The sequence below is a fragment of the Anneissia japonica genome, unplaced genomic scaffold (assembly GCF_011630105.1).
Source record: "Anneissia japonica isolate Jap-2015-1 unplaced genomic scaffold, ASM1163010v1 scaffold287748_len1686314_cov196, whole genome shotgun sequence".
In the NCBI taxonomy this organism is placed as follows: domain Eukaryota; kingdom Metazoa; phylum Echinodermata; class Crinoidea; order Comatulida; family Comatulidae; genus Anneissia; species Anneissia japonica.
In genome coordinates, this window is record NW_022727190.1 from 534,471 (window position 1) to 546,137 (window position 11,667).

The following is an 11,667-nucleotide window of genomic DNA, read 5'->3' on the forward strand; positions in this document are numbered from 1 at the left end:
TATCAACCTACAACAGTATATTATCAACCTATAGTATACTACCATCCTAGTATAATACCAACCTAATGCAATACACTATCAACCTACAAAAGTACATTAACTTATCCAAAATACAATTACAAACCTATTATATATACTTATGAACCTCATATATTAAGAATATAAACAAATTATACCAACCTATGAACTATTGAATAAAATAGAATTCCAATTGCATTATTGGATAAGTATAGTGCATTGTATGGGGTGCATAAATAAAAGTAATTACAATATTATAATTCACTTTATGTTTACTCTAAAATATTTGAAAAATGAAGAATTAAAAACAAATTGCAGGCAATATAAATATGAAAATAATAAACATTCCAGACAAAAAATAAAAATATTGACAAAGTATAATATATTATATTTTAACCTTGAAGGAATATTGATATGATCATGCATGTGATGAGGTTAGCCCAAGCAACAGTGTAGAAGCATGCTATACAAAACAATAGCTGGCTCTACCTTTTGCCAATAACGAAGCTGAGATTCAGAGAGGGACATGGAGCGTACAGGAAAACCATCAGGCGAAGAGGGCGGTGTTGACGTATCAGACTAAGAAGACAACACAACCAATCGGCATCAAGCATTTCAGCCATGCGAGAAATATAATAAGAGGTAGGAATAGAGGGAAGTCAATTAAAAAAAGCCTAGACTAAAAAATAGTCTACGTACAGTATGAACATTCATATTAAGACAAAGCTAATTACTAATTACACTGGAGTAAGGAAAATGGTTGATTTACCAAATAGGGTATAATAGGGCAAATGATGCAGGATAATAATATGGAATAAAAGGATTTAGTAAAACCAGAGAGTCGAGGATGATGGAAAAAAACAGATAAAAAAAATATGAAAGATCATGGATAAATGTATGAAGAGCAGTTTCATTTAAAACAATAAAAATAATATAGAATAATGATAGTATTAATAGATGAAGCATCTGAGAATTGATAGTATGATAAATGAGAGGGATTGAGTATGTATGTATATGTCCAAAAACTATTTTTAAAAAAGGGAATTTGTAATAAAAACTGAGATGGAGATAATTATTTTGTGGTTGAAAAAATGTTGGATTGAAGTTGACAATGAAATGCACATCAACCAAAAATAGATGGAAATAAAATACAGAAAAATAAATAACCTAAAAATAGTACAGCAAAATGTTAATCCTTGGAACTTCTTACTTAATGTACTATTAGTACAACCTTATTACATTACAAAAGAGAGCATACAGATTTGCGTGTTCAAACGATTACTCACTAAAGTATTCTCACTAAAGCCCTGTGAAGACTATCAAATAGTATCTGATAAAAACATGTCAAATATGCCTAAATATGGTCATAATGACATCATATCATGATCATATATAGGCACATCATGACTATATATGGGCATAGAACAGTTATTTGTCAAAGAAAATTTTATAATCTGGACAAAGCTTTAGATACTGTAACTAAAAGCAGGACAAACATGAGAGCTGCTCAGTCTGCTAAACTTGACTACTAAGTTCTGTCTAGATATCAAATTTTCTTTGACAAATAACTGTTCTATGCCCATATATAGTCATGATATGCCTATATATGATCATGATGTGATGTCATCATGACCATATTTAGGCATGTCACACGTTTTTGTCAAATAAAATATGATAGTCTGGACAGAACTTCATCAAAGTTTATCAGACACACTTTCATTTTTCAAATGGCTTAGATTTGCAAGTGCTTTGCGGTATTTAAAGTGGCTGAGTAGTTCATAACTGCAAGTCAATCTTTAGCAGATTTCCATATCAAAAATGACAGTCCAAATATAGATGCGTCTGGTGAAAATCAAGCTCTTCTTGATTATCAATCGGAATTGTATGCGGATATTTTGAACGAAAAAAAGATCTCAGCAGATGCTAATACTCAAGACATCACATTGTGAAAAATCAAATTCAAAAGTGAACAATTAAAATGAGTAATACAGGAAGGTAAAAACTAAATATCAGCTTGCAATAGTAATCAAAATTCCTCATGGAAAAGTTGGAATAAATTTAGCATAGCATAAAAGGTCAAATATAAAAATAGCTTAGAAAGAAAATAACACAAAATATTGAAAAATCACAGAGAAAATATCATTTCAAAATGTGTAGGTGAAAAAAAAAAATATTACCATCACAAATAAGATAAAAATATGAAATAATATGCAGGTTTTCTCACCTTATCTACCATCAGAGAAATCTGGGGCTGACTGGCACTGTGTTTGTTGCCCAGAAAATCATGCCGATTAGCTTTAGGAGTCGATGCCCCACTCCCCGGCGGGGACCTTACCTCCCTGTCCAGGTTAATTAACATGCTACCTGGGAGGGAGCGGGTGAGCATCTGCGGCTCTGATCGCCAGGAGCTTGACCGACTTGTACCAAATACTCCAACATTGTCGATGCTACCGACACGGTGTTCTATTTCTTCTGCACGCTGTTCTGTTGTAAATTTCTCTTCTTGTATAAGCCTATGAATATGGATTAATTTATGAATACATTAATTTATGAATATATGCATAAAATATTATCAGAAACAATATTTTGGAGGCATCAGAGCGGAGCCTATTAGAGAGTGGCGCTTTTTTGAGAGCGGCGCTTATAAAAAATATTAGTGTGACGCTTTTCATGTGTCGCATATTCTAGAGCGGTGCTTAGAGAAAAAAATCAGGTTTAGTGCAGTGCTTATTCAAGCATTTACAGTGCTCATATTTACAGTGGTCGAACAGAAAGGAGAGGGTGTCTCAACCAATATCCTAAGTTACCATGCAGCTTCGAGACTCTCCTTGCTCATGTTTCAGTTGATAGAAATAAGCCTTCTGAGATAAGGACTTTAAAAAGGCTTGTGTGCAGCAGTACTAGGATACATTATGATATGACAACAAAAACAATGTCATAGATGAAAGAATAATTCAAATTCTGTACCTGGTTCTATGTTCAGCCCATTATCAGATTACTAAGATTTTTTTAAACCAACTTAAAAATCCAAACTCACTGAATTTCCTTATTGATTGCATCCAGTTGTTCTTGTAGCATAGCTGCTAAAGTCTGAGCATCAGTATGTCCTTGTGGAGATAACATATCAACAGCACCAAACACAGTCTCGCTCTCATCTCCCGTTATAGCCCCATCATCGCTCTCAAATGCCTGAGCGATGTTTGCTAGTACGTTAGCTTGTTCAGCCTTCTCCCATTCTTGTTCATTCAATGTGTTTACCTAGAAACATAGAAGAGAAAAACATTTGTTTCAAATGTTATGCATATCAAACAACAAATAATTTCTTTTTAATTCATCATTGTTTATCTGGTTTGTATATGACTACAAGGGGTTTAGTTTAACCTGATACAACAATTTAAGCAAAAATACATTAACTTTATGTTTATAATATAAACAAAAAATACATATAAAAAAAATATGTAAATACAAAACTTCTTATTCAGGCTATACATAATAAAAATAACACTTTTACAGACATTCTCTAAATCAGGACTGTTTATACTACTTTAAATTCCTCTTTTTCATGTCTGTTACAATCTTTGCATGATTAATAAATTCAATCAATAAATCAAGAATTGTTCATTAAGTACTTAACAATTATTATAATTCAAGCAAGACATTAATCTCTCAATGTTATATTAAAGTTTATAGCAAATATAATAAATATAAAATTAAAATCTTATAAGATTGAATCTTTATTGACCTTTAAATGAAATGCATATTGCCCATGTTGAGTAAACAAACTTAAACAAATATATATTTGAGTCGCTTAATAACAGTACTCTCAGTAGCCTTAAATTGAATATTAGAACAAGAAAAAAAAATCTCAATAATTAACAGACCAAAATAATTCTTTACCAATATTCTCTGCATACTGTAGGCTCTGAAATTGGCTGTAAACCTAATTATTTCTAAATGCGCCTCTTAAATGAGCAATTTCAATCCAGAATTTACCAGTGTCATTAAGATGATTAGCAGCTGAGCGAAGTTATCATAATATATTTAGGCTCAAAGTAAATATCCCAGATAACAATGAAAAAGTTATGATTCATGAATCATGAAGATAAAGCACTTGATAAACAGTTGTTGCCAGGAATAAACAAAAACAAAGACCACATCACCCATTATTTAAATTTATTTATTTTGTATTTTTGCAATTATATCACCCTGTTTATTAAATACAAAATCAATCATAATAGCCAATGTGCAACCTCCTTCCCTTCCTAGGGAGCAACCATAGTCAGCACCAGATCTAATACAATTCCAAGCCAACCTCTTGGGTTAGGAGAGACATAAGATAAAGTGCCTTGCCCAAGGCCATAGCTATGTGACTAGCCTCAGATTTGGGCTTAGAACCTTAGAATTAGAAGCCTGGAGCTTCACTGATGCATCACACTCTTCCGTTTTCTAGGTTCATGTATGACGGCTCATTTTCTTTTTCTTTCTTCTGTTGTATTGTTACATGTTATTTTTAAATAAATTCTTGGAAAGTAATCATTTAACTAAATACCATTAAAAGTCAGAACAACGTTATTTTAAGATATCTTTCATCTTCCCTAATAAAATATATTAAAAAAACAAGTGTACTTATGATGAAAAAATGTTTACAGAATCATGTCCTAAAGGTAGTTTCCTAAAGGTATTTTGCAAAAAAAATATATATTTTTCCCTTTTGCCTCAGTAAATCAATTCAACTTTTGAACCTTCTAGATGGGGATTTTAACCAGGCTTTTACTAGACCATTAATACTGTAATGTATACATTTTCCACATTCTCATTGGACATTGTAGTGGAAGACAGTTATATAATGGAGATGACTTATTTTTACTTAGCTCTTTTTTACAACATATTTTATGCGGTTAATCCAGCAACAAAGGTCGATCATTGCACTATGGTTGCGTGATACAACTGGCACTTACACGTAGTAAATATTACTTAGCCGTGGTCTCCATAAAACTTACTGCAAATTTAAATCCAAGTACAAACAGCAGTAAAATTTAGCCAAGAGCCAAGGTAGGCTGACGTACGTTTTGGTCAATATTAATCAAATATAGACACAGCATAAATCTCTTTATGATGCTTGAAAAGAGAAAAGCTGATCATGTGGGCCCTCAATGCTCAATAAGGAAGCATCTTCATAAGACTTGGAAAGAGTTATATTTGGTGATGAGAAAACCCTATATTTTAAGATTAAACCAAGCTTTTTTGGATTGTAGGCCAAGAATATTTACTAATAAAAAAACACCACAGCTTCAGTCCTTGAAGCGAAACATAGAATTCAACCAAAGGTTTGCTTAGCATGGTAACCTGCACCATAACCATATAAATTTGAATGCATTTTTAAAACATTCTGAAAAGTTCTCTTACCCTAGTTGGATCATCTTGTAGCGCTTGTAGACGTCCCTTTTGTGGTCGTCTAATAACTCCAGTGGTCATTCCACTAATGTCCACCATGTCTACGTCCTGAGTTGCATTGCCTATGACCACGTCTGGTACCGTGGGCATAACATTATCGGATGAAATTTGCCGATGTAATGACTTGTGCTCTATTCGATATCGATCATATTCTTCTTCTAACCGCTCCTTTTCTAGTTGGATTTCGTTCAGAATCTTGCGAGTACGGTCTAATTCTTGAGTAAGTGCGTTCTTTAATTGGAAAAATAATTTTATATTTACTGAGATTTCTTATAATTAAGGGTCATGCAAAAGTCATAAAAACATAAAAATCTTTTAGTTGAATGTGGAATAATGAAGTGTTAATTCAGAGCTACGTAATTTAGTTGAGGCTCTTGGATAAAAAAAAAAACAAAAAAACAATTGACATAATGCGTATAAAGGTATTGATAGAAAATGTCAAGGTAAAATATACTGTAAGTACTGAGAGGGTATGGCTGGAGTTACGATAACAACTAAAATACTTGGATTTGGTCTTAAGCAACAGAAAATTAGATATGAAAACAGATAAAGGAAGTCAATAGTGTAGTAATGCAATATAGGATTCACTTCAAGTTTAATATGGATGACATTTAAATTATAAAGGCAAGAACTAAGGTGCATGTATTGAACGATAAGTAAAGTAGATTATGTAAACTCTGGCATTTTGATGGCATGGAAAAATTAAGCCTCTTCATGAAAGGGTATGAGTTAGGCAATGAAAACAACAGCTTAGTAAAATATTGAATCAACAATAACAAAAGTAATTTATGATATAAAAGCTTGGTTTGGATAGGATCAAACGGAAATCTTATTCAAAGTCATGAAAGTATATAATTCAAGCCATAACATCTAGAATCTAGGTTAAAGTTTGAATAAAACCTAATGGTATTTTATTTTATGATTTAAAACTTGGGTTTGGATCAAAAGAAAGAGTCAATCCAAGTCATAAAGTGGTATCAACCTATGAAAACAACAGCCTATGAAAAAATATTAATTGAAAAAAACGAAAGTTATATTATTTAAAATCTTGGGTTCATATCAAATTCCTTGCATTTCAAATAAAAAGAAGCAGCAAATGAAACATTGTGATTGGATCATAACAGCTGCCAATTAGGAATGTGTCCAAGCCTAACGGTCTGTACTAGATTTCTGGCAAGTTTTTACCAGCAATAAGGAAAGTTTGCTTTGGTGAGAAGGTTATTGCCCTACGTATCGGATATAAGGACGTGGAGTACATCCTCAATAGTAAATAGAATATAAGTTGTTTTAGCAATATGCCATAAACGCTTTTGAAATTTCATCAACCACATAATTTGTTTTCATAGTTGTGGACAGAGTGGCCATATAACGTCAGTCAACCGTGATCCAGGGCATATTTTTAGTAGGGGTGAGAAATACAGCCAATTGAAATTGGGATAAAAACAGGTAATATTAAATGACAGTGTGTTTACAGTACATTAGAGCAGAGATTAGCTAGTTACGAGAGCAGCTTAGCTCAGGTGGGTAAACTGTTGATAGCCACTGTGTGCGTTGGACCATGAAGATTCTTTTAGACCATCGATTAATTCCATCGTTACTCCCCTTGTGTTTCAGCTGTAGGGCTGAAAATGCAGGTTACAATACTGCACCATCTTTTGGATATAGATGTATAAGCTGTAGCACCTGCACAATATGGCCCAGCGCTTATTAAGAATTCAGTACACTTTCCAAGAAAGAGCAGGGGATATTCCTAGTGTACTGCCCAACTTACCACCAAATGAACCCAACTATTCATTCATTCATTCATTCATTCATTCATTTATTCGATCAATAATCAACAAACAGTACAGACATAAAATTCAAGGAGGAACAAAGACAAAATGATGAGAAAAACACAAAAAACAGACATGAAAAGTGTTGATTATGATCAGGATAGCCCAAAAAAATCATTTGCGAAGATTTATTTCCATTGGGGTCCAAACAACAAGTCTTTGGAATTTGGTGGGTTATACTTGGTGTGTGTGAAGCAATTGTTATATGATGATTATGATTTTCTGCAGATATTATTCTCCTGAAGACAATTGAAGCAACTCAATCGAAACGTCAAGACATTCTCAACCAACAACAGTTTTTCCAGAAATATCTCTGTGGTATACCACAAGCATTAATATATATTATTACTTTGCCATGCAAACCTTCACACAATATGATTACGATCATTAATAATTTTAATAATTTTTAAAATTGTGTCACAACACAATTTTGTATAATGTACAAAACTGCTTTTAAGAAAATAAACCAGGCTACAATACACCGACTACAACCTCCCAGCTATCTACTACCACATAGTAATTATGTGAAATGTCTTTCAGCACAAGTTGAATAAATGGGTTGTGATGACCTTAAAAACTACATTTGAAGCTTAAAGACTAATTGCGGTATTCATTAGGTCGTTCATAACTAGTACTAGGCTTCACGATACTGATGATAATCTAACTGTTACACCCAACTAGAACACTGGGCAAGTAGAATTGATTCTACTCGCCCACATTTCATGTTACTCTAACCTATCATGATACGCCTGCCCAGGTTACAAATTCTTTATATCTCTGGGCAATAAGAAATAGCAGGTTGGCGATCCCAGAAAATTTTTTTGCTAAAATTAGCACGCTAGAATAGTACCCGAGAAAATGGGTATGTTTGGATGTTTACATCTGACTGTCTCCAAAATCTTTTAAGACTCAAAGATAATTTCTCTGGATATAAATTTTTTCATATTCAATAAAGCACCACTTAATGCAACATCGATGATTGTCATCTTAAATATTCATTGATAAGTCATTTTGAAACTGTAATATGTTAAGTAGACATATTAACAGTGTAAGGATTAAGGGCAATGCCACGCAGCTTACCTTGTCATCTAAGGCGGCCATTCGTTCCTTTAGATGGATTTGTAATCTCTCATTCGATTCGGATAATAACTTATCTACAGTATTAGATAGCCTCTTATTGTGTTCTTCATTCATACGTTCTCTTTCACGCGCCTGCAAGGACATGGAAAAAAATCTTTAATTGGTAAATTTGTAGAATAAGCTACTGTACGTGATTATTAACCATCTACAACATTTCATGTATATTATGTGTATTTTGATTTATAAATTTGTACAATAAGCACCGTGGTAAAGGTATACAACACTTCACATATATTATGTGTATTCTTGATACTCATCATATTTTAATAACAATATTAATAATTCTTTGTTTATATAGCGCCTCACTTTGAATTATCCGTGAGGCACAGTTTTAAAGAAGCAAAGAAATAAACTGCTAAATAATAAATGCGTACACTGCAATATAAATAGATGGTTAAATAATAATATAGAAACTAATTAATAATCAAAATCTATAGACATTCTATCAATAATTAATAACAAAATAAATACATCCGGTAAAAATAACAAAGAAAAACATCAAAATTGTAGAACAAATTAGACGTTAGGTTCCTGTTTATTTTCAATATCAACAATTAAAGATTAATCAATGTACGATAATATAATGTACATAAAAAAATATACAGAATAAATTAGGGGCAGATTTAGAGCGGGGAGGCCGGGCTGACCACAGTTTCCCCCCAACCCCCTTTGGAAAGTTAAAAAAAAGAAAAAAGAAATAACTGATCGACCTAAATGAAAATGGTTATTTTCGGTTGCATAGAAAACAAAAATTTGTGGGATCCTCTAAGGTAGTGTTGTCTCCATTTGTCACACTTTCGGTCCCCCTTTTGGACACCATGGATCCACCCCAGCAAATCAATATAATATGTAAAATAAAAAAATATAATATTGTACTTACACGCTCTAATTCTTGTTTACATTCTTCTAATTCTGATTTGAGTTGATTAAGATTCTCTTCAGCAGTTCCCTGCCTCTCTTCAGCCTGAAATCAAGATGTTTCTCAAGTAGCAAATTTTTATTTCTAACTCTTATGGTAATGCTTAATTTCATGCTCTCAATGTAGCAGTAACTGCGCCAGCAAGGAAAGAAAGAAGCAACTGCTCGCTCGTTGGACAAGCATGAACCACCCCTATCACTGGATACCGACTGAGATCATCTGACAATGTTTGAGGTCATTATAGGACTAAACTTCATGTTTGCATGTGGTAACAGCATAAAGACTTAATTTGAAAACAATTAATCACCAGTGTAAAGTTAATAGTTCTCTCACCTTGTAACATTCTGCTGTTTATGAAAGTGTGTGTCATCATCATTCCTGATGATGACATAATTAATGTTGAAATACTGAATCCAGACACGATGGCGTGCATTTCGATACTTGGAGTATGTATTATACTATCTTGTGCGAGTAATATAAAGGTAGACAGCTTTTGATTGGGCACTGACATGATCACAGAACAGATCTTTTTTTTACAAATTGTAGATTTGACCAAAACCAATCGAAAACTACATAATAATTCGTACCTGAGAAAGAGCAGCCATTCTCTCAGCAAGTTCTGCTTCTACGCTGGGCAACGCTTCTGCTTTCTGTATAGAATGCGTGAGCTTCTGTTCGGCTACCTCCAGACGTTCCAATAGCTGCCGTGACCGATCTTCCGTCTGTTTCAGCAGACTCTCTTTATTAGACAATTCGGATTCTAGCTTGTCATTTAGGTCGTGCAACGATGCCGATTCTCTCTGAGCGCTTAGGTAACGCTTTTCCAACGTTGCTATCCTATCGTCAACCTCATCTTTGTGTTGAATTGCCTGTATGGATATAATGAACATTCGGATAAGTGAGCTGGACTATTGTACATTTTATCCACATCCATTAAGAGACTAAAACTAATTGACCATTTATATGAACAGTCTCACTTTGAGCTAAATTTCTTTATTAATTTCATTACTAATAGTTTAATATATTACATGTTAACTGCTACCTTTAATACTTCAATTATCCTATAAAGATAAAATATATCTAATAAAAATAGGTATGGAATTAATAAGATGAAAAACAATTTTTCAACACACAAACAATACTGTATATTGTCTATATTTGGACTAAATGATATCTATATTACACTGGTATGAAGATTAAGGAACCTAAATTAAGATGGTTTACAATTATAAATGGAAGAGGTACACACACAGACATAATGTATTTAATTACATTAGAACCCCTCCTTTAAAATATCCCTAATAACAAAATTTTTTGGCCAAGAATAAAAAAAAGTGGTTTTGCAACACTAGCCATGTTAATGTGCCCCATGATATACTGTATGAAAAAAAAAAACAAAAAAAAAAAATTACAGAAGTTAAGAGAACTGAAAAAAAAACTTCATTACATTTATAGACAATGAAAAAAATTGAAAATAAATAAAATACAAATGATATGAAATGAACATCTCAGGAGGGATGACATTACAGAATATTAGGTCACAATATGGCCGACAAATACCAAGAATAGAATTAAAGCGTCATGAGGGCTACAGAACATTAAACATTACATGAACACATTATGATATTTCTAGTCTAGATAAATACATTTACTGTACATTTAGGTGGTAAAAGTTTTGAGGGAACACTATTTCCTTACTCACACCCACATAAATTGACTAAACACATAAATTCATATAAAAAAGATGTACTTATACAACAAGATGAAATGTTACTTCTAATTATGTTAATTGGTCGAGATGTAAATTCCTTTGGTTGACTAACAGAATGATTAGTAAAACATCCCAATATTTCTCTTTATAATTTTCATAAAAGGTATTGTAATTATCACTAGGATAAGATGGTTTCTACTATCTATGAGCTGTCACATGGTTCGTTAGGGAAAAGCTTACTAATTACCTACTGAAGTGGTTGCTAAGCAACATGCTATTACGGTTGTTTGTGAAAATGAACAGATAACAATAGAGATAACCCTAGCATACATATTGGAGGAATGAGATAAAAATATATGCATTAAAAAGTATGCCAACGAAAAACAGATGATTAAAGAATGGTAATGGTAATGGTTGGAGACTTATATAGCGCATAATATGCTCGGGACTAGATGTTGCACTTTACAATAACTTTCTCCTCCCCTAAGGGTCACTTCATGTCTTCAACAGCCAGTAAACCGGCGCACTTTCATCTGTCCACGACAGGGGCCGAATGAACCAGTACACCGGGGTAACCCCCTACTCATCTCGAA

The 11,667-nt window shown here is 33.0% G+C and overlaps 1 protein-coding gene across 6 annotated transcripts in view; it reads right to left on the reverse strand.

Moving 5' to 3' along the window:
* The window catches only part of LOC117113551 (liprin-alpha-1-like), a 57,050-nt gene that overhangs the window by 20,612 nt on the left and 24,771 nt on the right, over positions 1–11,667 (reverse strand). For 5 of the 6 annotated variants that reach the window (XM_033256915.1, XM_033256913.1, XM_033256912.1 and 2 more), the window contains exons 5-11: positions 9,951–10,232; positions 9,325–9,408; positions 8,385–8,516; positions 5,425–5,703; positions 3,056–3,276; positions 2,243–2,531; positions 508–597 (exon numbers count right to left, since the gene is read on the reverse strand). In XM_033256915.1, the coding sequence (XP_033112806.1) occupies positions 508–597; positions 2,243–2,531; positions 3,056–3,276; positions 5,425–5,703; positions 8,385–8,516; positions 9,325–9,408; positions 9,951–10,232 (1,377 nt within the window). The remainder of the gene's footprint in view (positions 1–507; positions 598–2,242; positions 2,532–3,055; positions 3,277–5,424; positions 5,704–8,384; positions 8,517–9,324; positions 9,409–9,950; positions 10,233–11,667) is intronic. The other variant, XM_033256914.1, reaches the window with a different exon arrangement.